The 26,155-nt window shown below is 31.3% G+C and overlaps 3 protein-coding genes across 3 annotated transcripts in view; 1 reads left to right on the top strand and 2 right to left on the bottom strand.

Moving 5' to 3' along the window:
- LOC116774477 (uncharacterized) overlaps positions 1-13,750 on the bottom strand; it is a 51,063-nt gene extending 37,313 nt beyond the window's left edge. The window contains exon 1 of the mRNA XM_061524798.1: positions 13,422-13,750. Within this exon, the coding sequence (XP_061380782.1) occupies positions 13,422-13,605 (184 nt within the window). The 5' untranslated portion in view covers positions 13,606-13,750. The remainder of the gene's footprint in view (positions 1-13,421) is intronic.
- A 492-nt stretch (positions 13,751-14,242) lies between these two features.
- LOC116774546 (RIB43A-like with coiled-coils protein 2) lies at positions 14,243-21,451 on the top strand. The gene is made up of 9 exons (XM_061524918.1): positions 14,243-14,477; positions 14,697-14,837; positions 15,277-15,437; positions 16,041-16,176; positions 16,506-16,610; positions 18,882-19,021; positions 19,666-19,753; positions 20,291-20,397; positions 21,174-21,451. Exons 1-9 carry the CDS (start codon positions 14,355-14,357, stop codon positions 21,313-21,315), a joined length of 1,143 nt encoding a protein of 380 aa, XP_061380902.1. The 5' UTR covers positions 14,243-14,354; the 3' UTR covers positions 21,316-21,451.
- On the bottom strand, positions 21,442-26,115 carry LOC116774389 (histone deacetylase 11). The gene is made up of 8 exons (XM_032667111.2): positions 25,991-26,115; positions 25,776-25,899; positions 25,559-25,669; positions 25,161-25,252; positions 24,528-24,732; positions 24,143-24,309; positions 22,915-23,023; positions 21,442-22,313 (listed from the first exon to the last, which is right to left on the bottom strand). The coding sequence occupies exons 1-8, from the start codon at positions 25,996-25,998 to the stop codon at positions 22,140-22,142; spliced, it is 990 nt and encodes a 329-aa protein (XP_032523002.2). The 5' UTR covers positions 25,999-26,115; the 3' UTR covers positions 21,442-22,139.
- Positions 26,116-26,155: the final 40 nt, after the last annotated feature.

The raw sequence follows: 26,155 nt of genomic DNA, 5'->3' as shown, positions 1-26,155 counted from the left end.
ATACAGTTCAAGAGTATGCATTAAAAATCTTCCTGTTTTCTATACTTCAATTTGTTACTCATAAAACATAATATATTATCCATTTTGAAAAGTTCTATTAAAATCGTTATAGAATTGTATAAACCGAATAGATTTCATTTCAGTTTTTTTGTGAGAAGTAAACAAAATATAATTGTTAATAAATAAGGCAGTATAATATATTATACGTAATATATATTTATCCACTTAGTTATGACGGCGTAACAAAATACAGAAACCACGAGACGACCGCAAATGAGCTTCTTGGTACAAAAACTACATTTAACATTACTTATAACGAATTAAATATATATATAAGATAAAAATTGTTGTACCAATCATTATATTATTCAGAATTTACGTTATATAGTTAGTAAATTAAATTAGACTATCTAACAGCGTAGTAAATATAAACGATGAACCGCTTTTCCCTACCTTTAGACCGATGATTTTTTAAAATTTAAATCATCGTGGGCTCTGGTTGTAACGCTTCGAAATTCAAATATGAGAAAAATGTATATAGTTCACATATCATTTAATTTAATATTAAAACGAAAGCTCTATACGAAAATACAAGCAAAACGTTAGTTTCCATTGCCAACCTTAGTACGAGTCTTCGTGTTACATTTCACACACAATTATTAATATCACTGACAACTTATAACTTACGTTTTAACTGTAATATTAAAATAGCTAACAGTGTAATATAGAAAATAAATGAAATATCAGGTATAAAATTATTACCGTCGTAAATAAGACGTGAGACATTGGAAACAGAGGCACCGTTGATGGCTGTTTGTAAGGAAAAGGTTTGATTCCCGGAACAGAGCATTACTCGTATCTTCAACATATTATCAGCATTATCACGATATTATAATAGTGGTATTTATAAATATATGTGAGAAGAGGGTTCAGTACATTAATATTATTTAGACACAGAGTTATTTAAGGAATAAAAATGATAGTGACAACTCATTTAAAACAATTCCACAAGTTTTTAAGGCGAATATCCCAAAAAATTGAAACTTTATATGTATGTGATCATAATTATAAATAAAGCGGTCTATTATAGAACTACATTTGAAATAAACTCATACTATGCACTCACTCATGATATTAACTGATTTGAGATCATTTTCAGTACATTATAGTTGTATTATCTCTTATAAATCAAGTCCTTAACCCCCAAATATTCCCTACGTCATACACGTTCAAGGCCTATCAATTTTAATATAAATGTTCAGAATTACATATATTTTACATCACGGAATGATACAGATAAATTGCATAAATACAGTAATTAGTTATTATAAAAAATATATATCTATAGAAAATATTTTCCGTATTAATTAGGAATAATAAACCCAAAGATTTTTCCTAAAGAATGAGTATCAAAATAGGAAGCAATTAAACGGGCATGCATAAAGTTTTTCCGCAATCAATATCATTTATACTTAGAACTTAACTTACAATATATTATTTGAACTACAGATTATGTTATAAAAGTTTATTGATTGAAGCGACCGGAACGACATACTGGCGACTCAGGTTATTAATATTTTTTTTTATAAAGGGGAAATCCATCATATGACCCCTCTTGTTCTGGCTGGGGCAAGAGGGTGTGTCAGACTCTTATTGACTAAAAACCCGCGTACCTTCTCCTGCTCTGAGCCAGGCCGCGGTACATCATTGCGCTTGCACCCGCAACCCGGCTTGGCAACGGCTCTAGAGCCCCATCTCTGGTGGTTTGATTGCTCTTTGAGGCGCGCGTGGTTCAGGTTATTAATCCACGAAGATGATCTCGGAAACCAAATTTTCCAAGTCGATGATTATTTTGTACAATAGCCCAGTTAATTGGGGGCGGTTTTTATCAAAAAAAAAAAAAACAATAGATCGGACCTCCAATTTCAATCTTAGGACAGCAAAACGTCACCCATGTCTAAGTAACCCTTGGGTACCGAAACGTTGAGATCACTTCGCTCAATGTGTACCGAGAGCTTTTTTCGAAGCAAGAAAAAAATGTTTTAGATGTATCTCCTAGTATTATATAATCAACCAATCAATCAAGTTATTAGAAGCTGCACATTTTGTTTGAACATTTTTAACAGATATTATTGTTGATTTAAACAAACATTAATTATTACTAAAATGAGACGAAAACTTCTCAACATGCCATGGTTCCGTGTCCATCGCCGTTGCAGGAGCAGGAGCTTCGACAGTTTCTAAGACTAGCGACCCAAGTGAGGGTTTAAACTTTAAAGTAAGGCTTGACGTTTGAGTTTATAGCCATAGTGCTCGATTGTGGTTATTTCTTTTTGCGCTCTAGCTACAGAAAGACTAACATATGATTTTTTAAACCCTACCGTGTCGACAAGGGTATTGACCGCTATCCGGAGTACCCTACATCCCACCAGCAAATCCTTAGAAGTTCCAACTGCCTCCCCGCAAACGTAGCAATTTTTTTCGGTACCTTTACGCCATCTTTCTAAATTACTCTGATCTGGGAGAGTCATTTGGAACGCATTGTTATAAAATTTAAGCAATGCTGGCGAGCATTTTTTAGCTAATGGGATGCAAAAATCTCATATATCTAACCACTCGTTTTGCATCACTAAACTCATTGCATGGATATATATTTAGCATTCTCGTCTTGCCGAATAAAAGACTTTAATATGTACATATTATATTGGTACTGCATTTCAATTTGATTATATTTATATAATCTTACCAGACAGACAGTTCCTAGTGTTCATTAATCAATGCACATAAGCTCAACGTAGGTACATAACAGAAAACTTCAAATTGTTTGTATTTAATTCGACGATTCAAACTTATGGTAAGTATTATACAAAGGGTACGAACACAAGATAAAGTAACGTATAAAATGAATAACTGTTCAATTAAAAAGATTGTCCAGAAGCCGGTTTAATGTTGGGTAAGAAATATTATTCGTAAGAAAAGTTAAAATTAAATATGAAAAGAAAATTAAAATCAAAATAAAAGTTATATTTTTCGAATTTACTACGCGAATTTTATTACTTTAAAAACTACATTACTTTAATGAATAATCGCGAAAGTGTTAGATCTCATTAATTAAAATCAATCACATATATAAATAGAAACCACAAGATACCCTTAAAACGAAATGATAGCAACAAAAATACGTATTATATATACAAAACTATGCCCAAAAAGATTTCTTTTATTTGTACATACTTAACAATATAATCGGCGTATATCAATGAGTCGAAAACAAAGAAATCAGAGTTATTTATCACGTAATTTATCTCAACTTACGGAACCTTTCAAACGTCTAGTTAAAATTCTAGATCTTTTAACTGTACAAACGACAGCCATTCAATAATTCAACGCTCGACCATCTGCGGGATTTATTTGCACATTTTAAAATAGCTTTAATGCTTTTTATATAGAGATATTTCTAAGAAAAACATATATATGTACTTCAACTTTGTCTATACCCAAGTATTTCTATGAGTTTCAATGTGTTTACTATAAACCGAAATTTTTACATACAAATTAGAATTTAAAAAAAAGGTTTAAATTAAAATTCTTATTTTTACTAGTTACATTTTGGACACGACACTGTCATCGGACTAATGAAACAAAATAATTTCAGTCGGATGTCATAAATAATTAAGACTGTTGAATATAATAACGAAAAAAGGGTACATATCGATTCACTACACAAGCTTAGACTTGATAAAGTATTATGTAATTTAACTAGTTTTTGCCAGAAACTCCGTCCGCGTGATCATCAGAGTTGTGCTTACATAGAAATATATGAAGTTTTTTAAACAATACATATAGCAACATTCAAATCGCTCCTGCTGTTTAGAAGGAATCCAGTGACACACACACTCACTGTATATATTTACGAAGAACCATAAAACTTTTTGTATCAATATTATATATTATTGTATCAATAAAATTATTCCTCTACCGTCTAACTAGCATCAGGAACTTCCTATCACACGTCATCAGACGATAGACCGCTGGCAATACATAGTGACAGTCGATAAAGGAAAACAGACAATAGCTTTGTTAGAGCTACAAGTACTAGACGTATCAGGAAATGCGACTTGAACATTCTAGACCTTATATGGGAAGAACAAATAATTTAAGCATCTATTTTATATATGATAACAATTCATATATAAAATATCAGAACGATATTGTCAAAGAACGAGACACAATGCCATTGTCTTTAATATTATAATTTTATATTTTTGTAAAAGCGGTAACCAAACAGGTTACATAAATTTTAGAACAATAGACTAATGTTATTGAGATAGATTCATGGCGTCCTTCTAAAAAGCGAGTTCACCAAAGTGTAATATTTTTTGAATGTAAAAGGAATTGAAAACTTGTTGGCTGAATATTTTTAAACTATCGATTGTGTAACCAATATAAAATTATATACTCTAGTTCTATAGTTTCTAACGAGTACAATGTGAGGAGGCAGTTTATGTGAACAATGTTAATTTATGAAACATTATAAAAGTTCCTGAACGTTTGTTCTACAAACCGCTTTTGTTACCCTGAAAGTATATTGAGGCCAGTAGCAACGACGTGACCGTGCCAAGCGCAATTCAATTCCGTGATAACACTGTATTTTATCTTCTTTATACATTTATTTGTACAATTTATAAACGACTCGCTGACAACCAGCCGATTTTGGAAACCCACAAAAGATCATATCAAATTAATTTCAATCAATTGCAGACCAATTTTTTTATTTTAAACTCCGTTGTAATAAATGTTTCTTACTCAGAAACAATTCTATTCGGATCAAGCAAATGTAATTTTTGCTCTTCTTAAAATAATTTCATTACACATCAATTTAAACAGATTCATATATTATAACATTAATAATATCATTAAAACAATACCGAATCTATTTATCATAGACTAGCAACACTATAACAGATTATTAATTTATTTTTAATCTATGGCTACAATCGAACTCAATTAATATTTTTGTTCCATTCTTATTTAAGCTTTAGTTTCATTCACTACTACTTCTGTCTTTTATTTATGCTAGGCCTCATTCAATTGTTCTTTATATATATTTTAGATCGGTCATACATTTTGTAATGTAATATTTGACACATTGATCATAATTTGATCTGATATATTTCAGGTATACTAAGATAAAATGACTTAAAAAAACCGTATTCCATATAATTATCTTTAGATATTTACATATTCGTATTTGGTTTTGTTCAATAGTTTAAGAACTTATACATGTAAGTCATACAACATTTTTTTTTTTTTTATTCAGAAATTTTATGAGCAATATATTTAAAATTTGAATTTTCTGAAGGTTTGTTCTAGAACGAGAACCTTCTAGAAATTTCTGAGATTGAACTGAATATTCTCTAGATTTACAAATAAACCAGAATTTTTGATTTGATTCATAATTATTATAAAATGCAATCAAATTTTAATAACATTAGCTTTTGTTTTTGACAGAATTTAAATATAAATTAGTCTTCGGAAAAGATAACCAGTTTTTTTATAGATCAACATTAGGATTTAAAATGACATTTCATTTCTAAATATGAATTATTAGTTATGTATATAAATACATATTATATTTATGCCATAGGGCATTGGTTAATACAATTCGTGGAATTCTGTAAACAGTTTTTAATGTATTACAAATAAATAAGAAAATGGTTATTGTATTGAACAAAAAAAAAGTATCAGTTATTTTTTAACCCAAAAAAGAAACCACTAAATACATTGAATTTTAATTGTTTAATACCTACGGCTTCATTGACACCTACCAATAGGTGGAATAGTTGTTAAGCGAAAGACTGCGCAGTAAGGAAGTGTCAAATAAGTGACAAACACAGACACAAGTTAAATATATCTACAGCCAATATATAAAAAATCAATAAACATATATTTTATAAATTATCAGTTTTCACGAGCAAAGTAGCGGGAAGCTCTATAGCTTTGTCTCAACTAATGAGGACCGCAAAAAAGAACAACAGATGTAACACTGTAACAAACAATGTTAATAGATGAAAAAAAAATTAAAGCTGTCAATCATAGTTTGGAGGGTTCATTGTACTTTGGGCGTCAAGCCGTCTCGTACGTAATATCTATAAATAATACGAATTTTTTGCCAAACAAAAATTTTTACATTAATTAAAACGGGCAGCGGTGTTGGATGTCACTGTTGCAAAAAAAAATATGTTACAGGGTTGCCATATTCTAAAATATTAAATAAAAAAAATATATCGTTCTTACAAAAAATATACACCTATAAATAATATGTCTGTGTGATAACAATTTCTTGTTTATCACTAAACCCATTATAGATCAATCTTTATTGATAGATAAAATTTGTTGTTACTTTTTGTGAATTCAATATGATTACTAATTACTATTGATTACTAGTTTCTGACAGCGAATTTATCGTCTTGATTTTGGAAATAGGCTTAGAAATTATTTGTGTAAAACAGCTACAAACATACACACAAACAAACTTTCATCTTTTTATTATTACTGTGATATTTTTATTATAATTAAAATTATATATTTTTTTTAAATTTCGTCTATTAGGTGTAATCCTTGAACTACTTAATAATATTTTATGGGTACTTCTAATGTATGATAAGAAAGCTCAATTTAGGCAAAACTTTATCCTAGATTCTAGACTCTTCATAACTAATAATTTTCGCCCTTTAAAAATATACAACATATTATTTTCTATAATTATAATAAAAAAATAAATAAATAGAAGGCAAATAAAATTTTAAATTACAAAACAAACCATCTACAATTGTCTTATATAATTTGATTATAGGACTCTCCATGCCATAAATCTTCATAGTGGTGACAACCCTGACTGAATTTCCTAATATGAATCAATTGTAAGGTTGATGCCCTTGTAAGAGTATATCCTGTTTTGTGAACATTTAGCTTACTAGTAATATAAGCTTTGACATAAACACATTACACATAAAAAAAACAGAACTAAATAAAAAAAATAAAAGGAAAAAATACGTAAAAAGGTTTTATAGACATAGACCGAATTAAAAAAAAACGTATATTTATATTAAAAAAAAATAATACCAATACTCAAATCTATGTCAATTATAATAACATTCCTATCTCATATAATGTGTTCAAAACACGCTCACTTCAAAGAAACACCGCTGGGATAATTCAAACTTAGAAAGACGTGTCAATGACCTATCACAAGAATTTTTTTGGTAATAAACCAACGCGCTCGGTGACTTGTGAATGACGTCACAGTTAACCTACTTTCAAATAAAGTGGAGTGTTTAAAAACAGTTTGAACATTTCTATTAACGTTACAAAATGTAATTATGAATGCATTTGTATATAACTTTAACGAATTTTAAAACAGAATATGATCATATATCTTTGATACTGAAATTCGCTGTACGTGGTTACAAAACTTACAAACATTTAATCTCATAATGTTATCAGAGTTATTTTTCCATTACATTGAATTACTATTACTACAGCTATGTCTAGACTTAATTCCAGTTATTACCTGGTCTGATTTAAAATGTAGTGTTTATTTTAACTGTAACGGGGCGAATAATTTTATTAGAGTATTTTAACTGTAATATAAGTTCACGATAATCACGCTAATAAACTGGGAGTGGGTGAGAATGAGTCGGTGTGAGTGAGTGCGAGTGAGTGTGAGGAATGAGTGTAAGGTGTAACTTGAGTATAACACTATCATGAGTTATAACAATATTATACATTCAAAAAATCTGCTAGTATGTCTTTCAGCTGAGGAGGTATGCTTAATCCAAGTTTAAATCGTCACTGTATACGAAGCATTACTATAGTTAATACTATCATGCGTTTATTTTGATGATGTTATATTTTTGAGTTTTCTGTACATCCTTTGTTTCAAAAATGACGTCGAGTTTGCCTGGAGGTTATGGCCCGCCTCTCATGCGTAAGGACGCGGGTCCGAAACCTGGCAAGTACCAATGTGATTTTTTGTTTCCAAGCATGTACTTTCTAAAAGTATTTATTCACCACTGACAGACGGTGAAGGAAAACATCCTGGATGTATAATTTCAAATTATAAATCGCCAATCCCTCTTGAGCAGGCGTGGTGATTGATGCTCTAACCTTCTCCATGTGAAAAGAGGCCTTTGCTCAGCTGAGGGCACTAATAAGCTGATGATGCTGATACACCCTTTATTAATTCACACTATTGTACATAGAATATGACATCGTAAGCCACAAATCATTGTAATCTATTAACAGATATTGAAATTATTTATATTAAGAAATTTAATGCTTTTAAATATTTAAACCTTAATTACGCTTTTTCTTTATTTATTATATACTTATTACATAACATGAACCAGTAAATATCTCTTATCAGTTCATTGTGTTATTGAGCAGATGTCGCATACAACACTGATAACAATAATTTAATTAAAAAACACGAGAAAAAAAATATTAATCAGCGTTTTGAATGTTATGACTTTATAAAAAAGTTACATAACACACTACAATGACGCGTTTTAACGAATCTGACTCCACAAAAATATCAAAATATAAATGACATAAGATTTTATATTCTCCCCTAATAAGTTCAAAAGATATGTTTTTGGAACGACTCATCATTTGTTACGAAATCTGCTCTACGACAAAAACATGAAAAAAAAAATCCTAGTCCTCGAAATAGCAGATTTTTCAAAATCTTTTACAACAAGGAATAAGGTGGATATGGAGGAAACGAATGGAGATCGCTGGGTATTGGGAAAAACACCGATTCTGGTCACCAGCTACAACAAAAACAGTAAGATTTACTGTTAGAAAAGGAGTAATTATCATAAAAGACCATGAAAACCCCTGTTTAATCAGGAAACGTTGAGGAATTTGTGGAGAATTGTTCCCGCCTGTATTGTTGGTCAACGTAAAATAAGACCAGACATAACTATTTGTAATTTTTTTAAAAATTCTAATTCGTTTCATATTCTATAATATCACGAGCTACAGGATATTTTGTCTATCAGCATACAACGTACATATAAAATAGTTAATAGTACGAAACTTGTTATATATATTTTGCACATATTTGTTATTATAAAGAAACATTTCTTTGGAATTTATTATCAAGATAAACTGCATATTTTCTGAAACGTATTTAAATCATATCTGCTCGTTTCCAACATCCTCGTGGTCGTGTCTGTACGTACTTCAATAGAGGATACCATCTTCCGTCTTCTTCTACACTTGTATCCATCTACATTCTCTTCCCTTCTCTCTTTCTGCCTTCTACGTCTTTTCATAACACGCTCGCACCACACCAAGTACTAACCTATAGCTCCCTTAATCCTCTTTACCTGGTGCAACTATCAAACATCCTCTAGCACAACTTAGCAAGACTAACAAATCAAAATAAAAAAGTTACGTATTCGTTAATTTTTTTTAATATATTTTCTATCAATACAATAAATACTTTGAATGATATATATATATGTGCGTGCGTGTGTATATATATTTCACGTGTATCTATAAAGAATAAATAAAAAATATACTTGCTTTTATTATGTAATAGGTATACCAAAATATAAATCCTGTACTACGTTGTGAATACGTAAAATTCAATATATTTTAAGTAGGACTACAATCTTAGTTTGTTGACCTTATAACAAGGTTAATTTTTACCGATATATCATGTTACTGTTTACGAACGAAAATATCGAATAAGCGCAATTTTTAAATATAGAATTTCATAAATTTACTTTTTTTACTTTACTTAATAACTCGACTATTTATGTTATGTAGTATAATTGAAATTCAAAAATCATTTATCAGTGAACTGTACTTTTTATTTTTATATCATCGGAAATACATTGGGACTAGTTTAAAAATTGTTCAAGGTCATAGTTCAGGAACTCGTGTCTTATAGTGACTTTAAATATATTCACGATCAGAGAAACCTCTGACAAAACTATATTTATATATATAACCTGTTTGTACATGAATATAAAATTGAAATTATATTTCGCTTATATGTCCTGTTATCCAAAAAGGAGGTCCTATAGATATGTCAAACGAATAAATAAATACTGGTGTTAATAATAATATTGCATTAAATAAATAATAAATATAGTGAATACCAATTATTATGTCTTATACAAGTTTTATTTGTGCATGACACTAACGTTAACTGTGTTGACAGTCAGGCAGAATGTCCTGAACACGTGTGACGGACCTTTGGTTATACTTCTAACAACATCGATACACAATATGTTGTGTCTATACTATTATTTATGCATTTATCTTACTGTTAGTTAAAATTTGAAATAATTTTTATATTCTATGAGTGTTATAAACATTTTTTATAAGATTTTTAAATTAATGTTAGATATTGATAAATTCAATTGTACGAACATACAAACCTGCGACCAAAGGGATTTTTTGTCTCAGTCACTTGGACAATTAAGCTTTGGTGACTCCAAGTCTTGAGAGTATTTCAGTATTCATATAATTCTATATTAAATTTATCTCCCGCGATAGATTCTACACATACAATATGTGGTATTCATTCCATGGTTTTATTTATTTCAATTTGAATCTATTAATTCTTTAGACGTGAAATACTTTTCTTACTCTATTTGGGTAACGTTTCATTCCCAGAAATTTAAAAGACGGAGAACAGGTGTAAAAGATAAGAAGTGAAGGAAATGAATAATATATTACGTAAATACTAGTTTAGAATAATTTTACAATGTCTATTAAATTAACGTATAGTACAAATTGTTGGCTGTACCCAATGAATCATTGGTTTAAATTATTTTAATTACTATTTTCAATGCCTATTAAATTTTAATATATAAGGTTTATAAATGGACGAACTTATATTTGACAATATTTATTACGCTTTACAATACATTTGAATGAAATGAGTACAAAAACCACTTTATAAATAAAGGTATTGAACAAGGTATATCTTCCGGACATACCTAGTTGGATAAAAAAAAGTAATAAAACTGATATAATATATATGACAAAGTGACAATAATTTTTATATTAAAATACTTGTAATATATGTATGTGTCAGCGCACGTTTTTAAATACATTCCATATATCAAAATGGCTGACGTGAAAATGGCGCGAATATCCGACGTGTATTGTTGTACAAATAACTAGCTGTCACAGTTTGGGTGATCGTTGAATTGATTAATCTTTATATTTTTCGAAAGTTTCAATTATAAATAATAACAATTAATATATTAATATAAATAAAATTTTAATGAATATTTGTAACAACGATATTAACATTCATTGAATACAAATATAAAACAGATATACAATACACAGGAATAAAGTACAAAATATACCGCATAAAATTAAAATAAAAACAGCTGTTTAAATGTATGGCAACACTGGATATAAACACAAATGTTTAAAAAAATCGAATTCTGTTATTGGTGGGTATTTGGTAAATTTATACATTTTTATAATTGAAATGCAAAATAAATCAAAAATTCTTTAATAACCCAACTACATATTATAGTTACCATAATCCTATATGGGCTGAACAGATTACGATAAAACAAAACAGACGCAGTCATGACCTTGAATAATATTGGCTCATAAGAACTAGCTCTTCTTTATAATAACAAGAATATTGAATGGCAGTTGGTTAAAGTCGATTAGATAAGTTTATTTCAAAGATTTAAATTTAAACACGTGTTTTTCTTAATTCGACATAGCTTCAACAAACAGTTCTGTTATAATTACTATCAACATTGCTGTACAAACACGACTTCCTTTTACAATATGTTTAGTAATTATAACGTAATATGAGACCGACATCCTCTCGACGTACAAACAAGCAAACATGCAACGCCAATAACAGGCTGGAATGACAGAAACATCAAAAATAACACGGAATTCATAAAGGAGGTTTCTAGGAAAAAAAAAATTGAAGTCGAAAAATTTGGACATGCGTGTCTACGAAAATTACCAAAAAAAAAAAAGTAACCCTTCATAACTTTATACCATAAGTCACAGAATTTTGACATTTATTACGGATTGTTATGGGTGATAATGGTTTCACCCCTCCAGGATCGTCCCGAGCCATAGAACCTGTTCTTGTGCCTTTCACCAGTTTTTTCTCGAGGCAAGGAAAAAACCCAACAACGGGAGTCAGAAGAACGATTGTACCGTATTATAAATAGTTGATCTATTCTGCTTTTTTCTAAAAAACTTTAATAACTTATTGAAATTATGAACATAGGAAAAAAGATATTAATAAATTTGTTAAATCCCTTGATTAGAGCGCTTTAGCTTTTAAACTTCTAACTGTCAAAACATTCCCTAAAAAATTATTCCCATAACAATAATACTAACATTTACATCACTATCTATTACACTTCACAGTAATCGATCATCAAATATCTCGAAGGTCGTCATGATGTTTGTCGCCATTTTTTTTAATGGCAGTCACAAACACATTACTCAAATCCCGTCATTTATAAGGATGTGTATCACAGATAAAAAATAATTTATTATTAATTTACACACCTTCAAATAATATTTAACAATTGAAAATGATACATAACTTATCCGGTTTTGTTTAAATTTATTTGAGATCTGTTATCTTATCCGTATGTCATTTTCCATCAAAAATTTATTTTATTCTTGCTATTATTTAAGATAAACTTCGGTCACAAAAGGTTTTATATAATTCATTTTTATCAATGAGATGATATTTTTTTTTTATATATAAAACATTTTTGTCAACCCTTACACACATGGGCTAAATATGTAATTGGTTTGTATTGCATGTTTTAGGACTGTTCATTATGTGGGGCAAACCTTTTTTGTTGTATCTATAAATATATTTATACGTGAATACTGTTAAAATAATATATAAAACCTGTTATGTTAATTTAAAATGATATTATATTTAATCTAAACATTCGCTATATTCTTTTATATTTTTTAGATGGTATGTTAATTTTTGAACGTATTTATAGAATTGCTAAACGAGTAATGACATCAACGCCAGACCTCGATACATAAACGTGCTTCCGCGACGGAGAGTCGCTTAGAACAATAACATTTATCGTTACTGCAGCTGTTTTTCAACAATATTTATATCACATATTAAATAACCACCTTTTTTATCTATTACTCATATAATATATGGGGATAATATGTGTTATAATGTTTGCTCTTGCGTATTTTTTCTTATGATTGTCATCTGTATACGTTTTTACACAATTATCTTTATGTGATTGTTTATATTTTGTAAAGATAAACAGACTTTGAATACCTATATAACTGTTTATTAATATGAAACAACTCAAGAACAAACAATAGCAATATATAAATATGTTCATAAAAAAACATACCTTTTCTCCTTCCGAAGGGTCCACAGAACGAATTTTCTTTTCCGATAACATTATCATCGATGTATTTTATGAGTTTCCCGGCATCTTCCTTCAATCCTCTGGCGATCCATCTAGACGGCAAGTCCTCTTGCATCGATTCAGATTTACCTTTAGTGCCTCTTGACTTTTTCAAAACACTTGTCATATTCACATAACACTTCGATTATATTTCAATCACTATCTATATATCACAGCAACGATCTTATTTACGCGCGTCACAATGTTGTTCCTTCAAACGACCGAATGCGAATGACAACTATAACCGTGTCCGAGTCCGTACTACTGTACTACGAATTACGATACGCGCGTTGTAGTAGCGACGCACATTGTGCGTTTTCAATGTTGCCAGTATGAAAAAATAAAGATTTTTGGGTAGACTTTATTAAAAAAATCTACTTAAAGTATAAAAATATACTAGAAAATTGCAAAGAAAATAATGGAGAGCATACTTCATAATACTCATTTTTTTGACATAAAACATAAAAATGGTAGAAGAGACTTTGTAAACCTTATTTTTGTTATTTGAAGACCTTGAATCAAAGAGTAAATAGGTGTTTTCTGCTATAGTGAGTATACTTTTCAAAAATAACATATTGTAAATCTCAGAGAAAACTTTGAAAAATAAAATAAAGAACTGTTCTTTAACATACTATGTAAAAGATAACAGAAATCTTAATACATACAGCTAAAATTAAATACTCGATATAAAATTAATAAAATTCAGGAGCTTGCTGTTTAATTTTTCAAAAACCCTTATTTATGTGGCACTACTTAGTACGTGTTCTACGTTGCCATGACAATAGGCATTGTTAAATCATTACATTACATGTTTCCTAATTTTTTGTACATTTCGTATATTTTACTCTATTGGGGAGGCTTTCAGAGGCTCTGAAGATGTTGAAATTGCAAATAGCGAACGCCCAGGACAGAAAGGAAGCTCAAAATAGAGAAAGAAGAAGACAATGCGAGTTAGAGAGAAGATCCCGAATATTTAATGCCAGAAACAGAAAGATTGGTGTAAGTGAATATATTCTGAAATATTTATTTAATAGATTAGTAATAAATGTAATTTTCATAAAACAAAATTTCATAAGTATGTGAACTTTAACGTCGGCTTCTCTTAATTTAATATGTTTTCCCTTTTTAATTTCTTGTTAATTTTTATTAAGAAAGCTTTAACATATATTTTATTTATTTTGTACCGATATCCAAAATATTTTTCATCAATGTTTCCAGGTGGATCTACCCTTCCTGGAGCGTCAGGTGGCTGAGAAGAAAGCTGAACGTCAGGAACAAGAAAGGAAAAACCTAGCGTTTGCACAACAAATGATTAAAGACAGCAATCTCGCTGTAGTACTCGAAGCTAGGGAGAAAGAAGTATAACACATTTGTATCTAATAACCACCTATTTTTCAGTTGGTTAGAGTTGACTTTTAAGCTCTAAAGATCTTTACCAAAAAAGATCGATCCTAACCCACTTCAATGCTTGTTTTGTGATATAAACCACTTTTTTTTATTATATTTTCCATTTTTCCGACGTTTCTTATTTAACAACAACTTTGATCATTGGCAGACGAGATAAAATGTCTCTCTTAGATATCATTACCAATATTCTACTTGTAGATGCGAATGTAGAAATTAAAAAATGTATTGTAATGATGATGTATTATACGACACTGGCAGAATATACCTACTGTGCACGTCTCTGCACGGATGAAGGCCCTATTTAAAACAACCAACCAACCATGACAATGTATAATAATGATTAGTACTAAATTTTATCCAAACAATACAAGGTGGTAGTGTTTTTATATAGGAACGTCGCCGTATAGGCGTGGAGATAGACGAGTTCCGCCAGAAGTACCAGAGGAAGGAAGACACGCGCGAGTTCGACCTGAACAATCCCAATGTCCTGAAGATGCAGCTCCCGCCGCGGGCTTCGGACGGGGAACCGGTTGGATTGTCTAGTGCACAGAAGTATGTATTGGTTTTTCAAGGTTGTACACAAACGGTTGAAAGAGTACGGAACCCCATTACTATGTCTCCGCTGTCACCAAACCGTATCTCATAAACCTTGATGTTCACACAGTTGATATTTTCACTATGAACTCCTGCCGCCGCTATAATATAATATTTAAAAAAGGAATCAAAATAATATTTAAGAATAATACCACAAAAATATTTTTTTCCTCGTTTTTTTCCGAACTTTTCTTGCTGGAATCCCCGCACTTGCCGGTTTCTTTGATACAGTAACCTGATAGGATACTTTAAAATAAATTTTATTCATCAATATTGTCACTCTTTTTCGATACTAATCCATGATGGACTTATGGATACAGGAATAAGAATGGGATGTTCTAGATCTCTCTCTATAGCTATGAGTTGCATTTAATCGATTACAACTATTTTTTTTCACATAATTAATAGTTGAATATGGTTCTAAAATATCTACGAATATTCATATATCTTATAATTCTTTCCACACTGTATATAATACATATTTTTTTTGTATTTACCTTTTTTTATTGAATCACTTTCATTTTATAATAGAAGTAACAGTTTCTATTCTATTTAATTCAGATTTGAAGGAGAGGACCTTGAATTTGAGGAGAGAAAGAAGATGATGGCAGCCCAAAAGAACGCTTGGCTCGAACAGCAAGTACAGGAAAGAAAAGCAGCGGAGGAAGAGAGAAATAAGGCGGAAGCTGCGTATATGGTACATGGAAATAACTTGAATAATGAGTAATCAGTTAATGTGATTGTTGAAGACACATAGTCCTGAAGCGTATATTATTACTTATTTTATCAAAAAACATATTTTAGCAACTTCAAAACAAATTCAAAATATTTCTTCAAATTAATAAAAGTATTGAAATAATATGAGTGTTAAGTCAAATAGATTTTTTGTCCACTCCCCTTCCGGTGGAGTGATAACTATACACTTACCAGTTATTGAAAAAGATACTGTATAGGTTTCCACTAAGAAGTATCGTTAATGAAACAGTCTACTCATATTAAAATTGGTCCTACCAATAAATTTTTTAGATGGCAATCAAGGCAAGAGACGCTCGTGCTGGTGAACTGGACAAGTTGGAACGTGAATGCCGATACAGATTAGGCCAGGCCAACTTGAGATACAACGAGGCACTGGTATGCTGTTTGATATATTATATAATTCTTCCTCCAGAACAGTTCCTAGTCTAAATTGGCATCGCTGCACATACGGAAGGTTTAACGGTGTCATTATTTCTTTGCTTTGTAATGTATATTGCTGTTAGCATTGCGTCTTTGACAGCGTCAATGGGACAGTAGTTTTTCATTCATAAATCTTTGCACATTATTGTATTAACGGAGGTTATTAACCAGAAACGGGCAATTCTTTGAATATAGTGTGTTAATGCAAACTTTGGAGACTATGCCTACAGATCTTTGAGACTATTTTCGATGCAAAACTACTTCAGTTAAATTTCCTGGCTGCTATATTACTTCTACAGGATAAGACTCACAGGAAAGTTGAAATAGGTCTTAAAGTTTGGATTTAATTAGATGAAAATCTTATTAATTTCACAAATCTACCGTTAATTACCGTTATAAATGCAGGTCTTACCACGAGTCGTGACGTACAGTTCAAAACTGAGGTTCTTTAACCCATAATATAGGGTTTTCCATTAAGGGCGCTTAATCTTTGAAATGCAAAAAAAAATACATGTAGGAAAGATATTTGCGAAATTTTTTTTTTATTTGGAAGGTCTATCGACCCCATTATGTATGGAATATGACATCATTCAAATGACCGCCACGGCTTCGGTTGGTGGCGCGCACACGAAAGGTCCAATTTTCGATGACTCTGGCGCACAAATCGGGCTGTATTTGATCGATGGCGTGGCGTATGTTGACTTTGAGGGCATCGGTGGTTTGCGGCTTGTTGGCATAGACCTGCGACTTAAGAAAACCCCACAAGAAAAAGTCCAGCGGGGTCAAATCGCACGATCTCGGTGGCCAGTTCACGTCGCCTCCGCGCGAGATGACCATGTCCAGAAATTGCTCGTGCAGAACTTCCATCGTAGCGTGTGCTGTGTGGCACGTAGCGCCGTCCTGTTGAAACCACATGTTGTCAGATCCATATTCTCGATTTCAGGCCAAAAGAAGTTGGTTATCATCGACCGGTATCGCTCACCATTGACGGTGACGGCCACACCATTATCGTTTTCGAAAAAATACGGACCAATCACGCGTCCGGCCCAAAATCCGCACCAAACAGTCACTTTCTGCGGGTGCATTGCCACTTGGTGAACCTCGTATGGATTGGTCTCGTCCCAAATACGGCAATTTTGCTTGTTGACATAGCCATTCATCCAAAAATGGGCCTCGTCGCTGAAGATGATTTTTTTGCCAAAATCGGCGTCAACTTCCAACTGCTCTAATGCCCAGTCAGCGAACACACGGCGCTGTCTATGGTCATTAACCTTGAGCTCTTGGGTCAGCTGGATCTTGTACGGTTGCAGGCTCAAGTCACAACGCAAAATTCGCCAAGTTGTCGTCTGCGAAAGGCCGAGTTCCTGTGCGCGACGCGGAATTGACTGCCGCGGGTTTTCGAGGACACTGTCGCGCACAGCGGCGATATTCTCGGCAGATCTCGCGTTACGTTGACGCACGGGAACCGGCTGATTGTTAACTGACCCGGTTGACTCGAATTTGTCCACCAATCGACGGATAGTCGACTCGGCAGGACGATCATCGCGACCGTAAAACGGGCGAAGTGCGCGGAACGTTGCTCGAACTGAAGACCCATTTTCATAAAACAATTTTATGATTTGCACGTGCTGCTCGACACTGTAACCTGCCATGGTAGTTTGGGAGGACGGAATGAATATAACACACTGCATTTGACAGCTGTCACTCAAACAACATGGCCGCAATCAGCTGTCAAAGTTCAAGCGTCCCTATTGGAAAACCCCATATATATTTTTTACTTTAATGTTGAGTTAACTCTTGGACAAGATTCGAAACAACTGGAACTCCATATTCAGAATATGCTCGTCGTGGTAAAGTTTTCATCCTATACTTTCTGTTCGTGTTGCTTGCATGAGTTGACGGAGCTATTTATCCTCTGTTAAAACTACATACGATAAGTAACTTCACTTAAATAATAAAGGTTCCTATCTTATCAAACAACGTTAAGAAAAATTGTATGTAATTGAACTCGACGTAGAGATTTTGTGACTTAAGATCCCATGATGTCAAAAATTCATATTAAAATTCACTCGGCACTAAAAGCTTACCAAAGCTTTGAGCTTATCAAAGCAAAACATACAGACAGCAAGTATTGAATTATGAATATCACATATCTCAAATAAATCACAGATATATTTAGGATGTTATTTTGTGACTGCTTATCGTTTTTCATCGTGCCATATACAGGCAGCTGAGAAGAAACAATTGGAGCAGATCATGAAAGAACAAGAGGAGGCAGACAACGCGGCCGAGATGTACAACAACCTGACATCGGACATGCTCACTGAGAATCCGGATGTAGCGAAAAGCGCTCTCGGAAAGAATAGGTATACTTAGAATAACCACTATGTTGCAAATTACTAATATAGTAAAATTAAAAAACATACCTCTGATTAATAAAATTATCGTCTCTTAATGTACATGGATGTGCAAATTCGGTACATGTACCAAAAAACATTTTTGACTATATTTTTTTATCTGTATGTCTGTTCTGGTTATCCTCTGAAACGGATTGACAGACTATGAATATTATTTCATCACAGATAGATTATAATAGTTAGATTAGCAATGCAGTCTAACTTAGTAGAGTTTAAATAAATGATAAACATTAGGCATTCCTCACGCATGAAGTCGCGGGCACAGATAGTAGGAAAGAAATTTCAAATGACTCAATTTGCAATCTGTTTTCAGTTTTTTTTTATAATTCATAACCATAACATAGAATGATATATCATAAAACTTAATTAAGTCGGTACATTAGTAAGACCTGCTTAGAATAATATTACTTTCATTCTAATAAGGTCTCTTCCTAACAATCCTTCCTTTTAACTCGAAATAAGTTTTGTATAAGACAAACATAACGAAAAGTATAATTATATGCCCAAATCATAGGCCAGTCCCAACTTTCATTTCATAAATTAATTTTTATTAGAAGTGTTGTGAACTCCGGATGTTTTGATGTAAATTTCAGAGCAATCGGTTTCATGTATAAAGGTATGAACCAGGAAGAGTTGAAAAAGTTCTACGCAGCACAAAAGGAACAAATGGCTGCTGCTAAGGTAACTATTATATGTATAGCAAATGGTTGACTATGGAAGCTTTAATTTTATTGTGTTTTAGCACACATTGTTATACAAAATAATCATCATATCTGCTCGTTTCCCACACCCTGTGGTCGTCTCAGAGCGTACTTCTACACAGTATACCATCCTGGGTCTTCCTCTACACTTGTATCCATCTAAATACTCCTCTCCTCTCTCGCTCCTTCTATCTCTTCTCTTAACACGCTCGCACCATACTAACCTATAACCTCTATCACCGTTGCAACTTTTAATCTTCCTCTAATTTACTAATTTTCAATGGTTATATATAGCATACATTAAAAATGCAGAATATAAATCAATATAATTTACCAATTTTTTTATTAAAATTATATATTTTTTTATGAGATATCATTATTTTGGCCTGTGCCAAAAAAATAAAGTAAGTAAATATATAATTTTGTACAGACGCGTATATGACAAAAACAGAAGTACGACAATATAAATCTTAGCTTTATGATGTCCTTAACGGACGTGTTATGTTTATATTAAAAGGCAAAGCGGGAAGGCGAGGAAAAGATGGAGGCGGAGTGGCAGGCTCTGGCTAAATCGATACAGAGAGAAGTAGCGAGACTTGATATAGAAGATCAGAGAAAAAGAAGGTTAGTTAAAAAGTCACGGTAGCTTAATTCCTAGAGCGACTGAAACGATATTGCGGACATTGCAGCTTCAAATCCCGCGTGTGTCAGAATCAAATGCTTATGGCAAGGGATGTCTTGGCTTCAATGTTTCTTAGTATTTTAATTTTGTTACTTTAATATTATAAAGACAAGATATTTCAATGACCAAGACGAAATGACCAAAATGATATAAAAGTACTCTACGAATCAAGTTGGATTTTATCCCATTTTAATACAACTAAATATATTTCCCTTTATTTTTTAATCTGTCCCTGTACTAGAGTTAATTTATAAACCAAGTTATCTAATCTATTTTATACACTAACTATTTTCAGCAGTTTTTCCTTCCCCTCTATGAAACCCTCTTTGGGATACGAGTTAACTTCTCTGTGAGGTTTTATACGATTTCTCGAAGATCTTTTAATCTAATTCTGATAATGAAATTATGTCCCTCAGCACAGCAACGTTATAATGAAAAAGATAATTTAAAAAAATTGCCAAAAAATCTTTACGATACTGCCGACCTTCGAGTAAAATTCCCGTCAAAATTTGTCGCGCTTTTCCAGAGACAAGACGAAACAAACAGACAGACATATAAATTTAAAAATTGCATGCTTTATGTATGTAATGGGCACTTCCATATACGTATCGTGAATAGTGATATAATAACAGACAATTCAACATAATTTATTATTATAGATGAGTGAGATCAGATGAGATCAAATCATAGAAATACATGCAAAATTAAAATATTTCAGAGATATAGCGAGACAGCTGATGGAGGAAAATCAACTGATGGCGCTGCAACAGAAGGAGAAGGAAAAGTACTTCAAGGAAGTCGTCTACAACAACACGCCCACTGACGACTACTACGCACAGTTCAATACTACAACTAGATAATACTACTACAACTATACTATACTACTACAAATTACAATACATCTTCGAAAAGTTATGTTTGGTTTATTTATTATTGATTTTTTTTCGTAATAAATTTTATTTAAAAGTTATGAAATAAAACAAACGTTAAGTGAAAAATAAATAGTTTTATTTGGAATTTAATTCCTATTGGTATCACAATTTAAAACACGTATGATTGAAGTTTTTTTTTCCTGTAGGTACATAAATAAAAACTTCGCACGTGAAAATGAAAAGTTAAGCATAACAACTAACTTTCCTACCTAATAAAGTTTCAGATATAACTTTTTTTTTTATTTAATTAGACATGTTATCTTTGGCACATTGAGATAAGATTCAATAAAGTGAAGTTCACGAGCACCTTTATACTTCACAATCATAAATGATTTAATTTATATAAAGTATTAAAGTAAAGAATATAAAACATTAGTATAGAATAAAATATATATATATAACACAAACTGTCAAAAATAATTAAATTATCTGTCACATATAAAAATAAATAGATATTTAAAAATTCTTAATTTCCATGGCATTTATTTAAAATATTTAACTTTATAGAAACAAAATGTAAAATAATTAAAAATTTATAATAAAAAAAAATATAACAAATAAAAAAAAAACTTTCTAATAAAAATAATACATCGGTATAACGTTTAATAAACACTAGATTGTGACTAGACATAATTTAATATTACAATATAATCTGCTAACAGTAATCGAACCCGGTACTTTTATGACACCGCCACTTCTTGCACTGAGCTATGACTCCATATACAAATGCGTAATCAAAGACAAGACTAAGTCTAATACTTTTGGTACCTTGTACATCCGATGAGGCCTTTGTTCTTGAGATTCATTATAGAGTCGGCTATAATTTTCGCTGTTCTTCTTAAGTAACCACCGCTGGTCAGCATCACTACTGGAATGTCTTGCTCCTTGCAGATCTCGAACACGAACTCGTCACGTTTTATGATACCCTGGAAAATTGTACCATTTACATTACACATTATTACCCCTCCATCGAGTGCAATCCTATCCGGTTAAACTAAACAAAATAAAAATATAGCAATAATTCAGAATGATAATTAAAACAAATTTGAAAACACAAATAAAATTCATAATAATGGAAAGGGTGTTATTATAATAGTGTTAAGTTTTTAAATGATATTAACTTCATATTTTATTAAACACACACAAGTGTATATATCATCAATTATATATACAGCATAGCAACACTAGCTGTCAAAAAAAAAACTTAAATTTTCAACTATAAAAATAAATAGGTACATATTTAAAAACACTATATATATATATATAGATTTTAATGTAATATCAGATTATGTCTAGTTACAATCTAGTGTTTGCTTAAACCTTATACTGATGTATTATTTTTATTAGAAAGTTTTTTTTTATAATTTGTTATTGATTTTTTTACTTTACATTTTTTATATAAACATAAATATTTAAATTAAATGCTATGGAAATTAAGAGTTTTTAAATATCTATTTATTTTTATATGTAACAATATAATTTAAATTTTTTTAACAGTTTGTGTTATATATGTATATATATACTCACAACATCACTGATCCTCATATGTCCTAAGGGATCTGAATCCAGGATATCAGTGCCCGCGTTATACACCAGGATATCAGGTTTGAACTCCTTTAAGGCTTCCCTCAGATTTCTACAAGAATATAGATAAAAATACAATGTAATGGGATCTAAGACTCGCGAGTATTCATTTAAATGAGAATAATATTTTTTTCGGATTACTACGCGTATTTTATTATTTTCAAAGCTACATACAGCTCTGCAGCAACGTAACCGACACGTTGGGAGTATGTAGTTTTTAAACAAAATCGGAGCCAAACCTAGTATGTAGTTACATACATATATCATCATCAGCCTATCGGAGCTCACTGCTGAGCAAAAGCCACTTCTCACATGGAGAAGGTTAGAGCATTAATCACCACGCCTGCTCAAGACGGATTGGCGATTTTAACTTATAATTTGATATTATAAGTCCAGGTTTCCTCACGATGTTTCCCTTCACCAGCTGTCAGTGGTGTCTAAATTCTCTTAGAAAGTACATATGACTTGGAAAAATGACATTGGTACTTGCCAGGTTTCGAACCCGCACCCTCATGCACGAGAGGACGTTCTTTAACCTTTTGGCAACCATGACTTATATAAATAAAATCTGAGATTTTTTAATAAGAAATATTTATACATAGATAAAATATCTTTAATATTATCACTGTATCTGGTACGCAGGCTATCTTGTGCCACATTCAATGGCATCAAAATCAGAAAGCAAAAATAATGGAAACAGTTATAGAAAAAGTTCAAGTTTATTAGTAATTTTATTTAGTTTCATTTCTCCTGTTAATAGATGGCGGTAGGTGTTTGAATACCTGCACTGTTACCAAAATTATTATAAGCGCCTAATCACGTCTTTTTAACGAATACCATAAACTTTGAATCTATAATCTTAGCAATGTCTGAATGTTTGTATCAGAATGTAAAATTATGAAAACCAATTTGTTATGCATTTCATATGACACCAGAAACTGAGTCACATACAAACCATATTTGGAATACACAAAGAAATAGGAATAAATTAAAAAATATTGAAAACGACGTAAGTGCTTGGCGCAGACTAAAAATATATTTTATCTGTTACCGAGTTAACAGCAAAGTGACAATAGTTAACATGACTAAACTAGAGGGCGCTAGTGGTGCAAATTGAGTATTTTTTTAAATAACAACAACATTTATATTAAAAAACTAGAAATATACTAACTTCCTCAACTTGATCATGTATTCCAGGTCTTCGACCTTGTTGCCGAGCTCTATCTTCCGTCTAATGGCCCTCTTGGCTTCCTCGTCTCTCGGATAGATGTGTCTGTTATACATATCCATTATATACACCTCCGGGACACCGAGGAAGTCATGCTGGTAGCCATTACCCTGAAGAAATATAGCTTAATTAAACAATGATAATCATTGAAAACAAATAAGACGGCTACAATTAAACTAAATATAAATCATATCTATAAAACTCTTACAACCAATAGAAATCAAGAGTTAAAAATAAGGTGTATTTATTAAATAAAAAATAAATTAAACCAATATTGATAAATATACGACAGTATATAAAGATAAGTATATCTCCGCTACATTCATACCTGATGTGCATCTAAATCGACAATCATAGTGTTCTGGACTCCCCTATGCAATACTAAATTCTTGATAAGCAGTGTTATATCCGCATATGCACAAAATCCACCTCCCTTTCCCGCACTACAATGATGGAATCCACCTCCTATATTGATTGCCCAGCCTCGCTCCAGAGCCAATTTACCAGCTAAGATTGTGCCCCCCGTTTGTAGTCTACAAAAATTTTATATGAATTTATTATATACCAAACTAAGAAATATAACTGACACAGTAATTAGATATTCCACCTATTAAACCTTTTTAAGATACATTGTCAATATTACACCCAAAATAGAAATACACATTATAATATGAGTCTGTTAGTTACGTTACTGAAAAATCTAAAAGAATAAAAATAATATATCTAGTCACCTTCCTATATTCTAGCATTTATAATTATATAAGGAGGATTTAAACCGGCCCAAAAAAAATAAATATTAAAATGGTTGAATGTCTTCAACTCTGTACTATATATTTTCAACACAAAATTTAAAAAAAATAATTAAAAATAGAATAAATTATAAACAGGGTTTATTAAATACTAAACAGATAATGAAGGTGCATAAAGTTAGACGAGGTTTGAATGATATATATACTTTTACCTCATAGGTTTCAAATAGGCCTTTTGAACTAAAAAATTGGGTACGCAGGCAATTACTGGCACTTCTGCTATCATTGCAACTTTGCCACTCCACTGAAAATTTTAATTAAAAAAATGAAATTGAAATTTGTAGCTATTGAAGCTCAATTGGTAAAAAACTAAAAATGTGATATTCCAGACTTTATGGATTCTAATTCTGCTAGTGTCAATGAATTTTTCATTATATAAGTATGTTCTAAAAGAATTTAATTGCAAGTATGAACTGAACATTGCAATTCCATTTATGTTAAAATATAATTATTATAAAAAAAATATATGATTTTTTTAGTCCCAAATTATTGACTATATAATGGTAACATTTTAGTTTTGAATAATTAATTATACCGAAATCAAACCTGCCTTTAATGATTTAAGGTACTTTTTTGTATGTACCAATAAGAGATCATTCTCTTTTGCTTCATTTGGCTTCACAAGACATTCCCGAGTTATAAATTCACCCTCGATGAGATACTAAAATAAAGTGATAAAAATTTAACAAGTAATTGATCAACAGGCCAATGTCTTCACAATATCCGAAGAAAAAACATGCAATATATAAGCCGATATAAAAAGTTACCTGTACTATGTTACGCCACTTCTTTGCATCGAATAGATGAAACTTTTCAAAGCCACAAAAAGAAACATTATAATTGTCATCATACACTAATGGCCATTGATCATCTCTGATATCAATATAAAGGCTATAAAATATATAAGAGCGCACATAAATATACCGGTCGAAACATTATAATATTAACGAGATTATTCTTTTATCCTTATGTTCAATATTACCTAGTCATTATGTATTTCCAATCTTGTTTTGTAAATGATATTTTACACAGAATTTACATTTTTCTATAGTGAAAAAAATGAGAAATCGCGAGATACATTCCAAAGCAATTTGGCAAATATTGATCTGTCAAACCTGATAACAAATTCATAATATTATGTTCCATT

This window comes from Danaus plexippus, chromosome 26 (assembly GCF_018135715.1).
Source record: "Danaus plexippus chromosome 26, MEX_DaPlex, whole genome shotgun sequence".
Lineage (NCBI taxonomy): Eukaryota > Metazoa > Arthropoda > Insecta > Lepidoptera > Nymphalidae > Danaus > Danaus plexippus.
The sequence above is the reverse complement of the archived record's forward strand: the minus strand, read 5'-3'. Positions and strand labels throughout refer to the sequence as shown.

Bases quoted from the DNA above. Each gene is read 5' to 3' on its own strand.
- LOC116774546 (XM_061524918.1), top strand. From the start codon at position 14,355: ATGTTGAAATTGCAAATAGCGAACGCCCAGGACAGAAAGGAAGCTCAA. The intron at 14,478-14,696 runs GTAAGTGAATAT...CAATGTTTCCAG, and splicing joins CCAGAAACAGAAAGATTGGT to GTGGATCTACCCTTCCTGGA. The intron at 16,611-18,881 runs GTATGCTGTTTG...TGCCATATACAG, and splicing joins TGAGATACAACGAGGCACTG to GCAGCTGAGAAGAAACAATT.
- LOC116774389 (XM_032667111.2), bottom strand. The intron at 25,670-25,775 runs GTAACTTTTTAT...ACTTTATTTTAG, and splicing joins AGTGGCGTAACATAGTACAG to TATCTCATCGAGGGTGAATT. The intron at 24,310-24,527 runs GTATGAATGTAG...ATATTTCTTCAG, and splicing joins TCGATTTAGATGCACATCAG to GGTAATGGCTACCAGCATGA.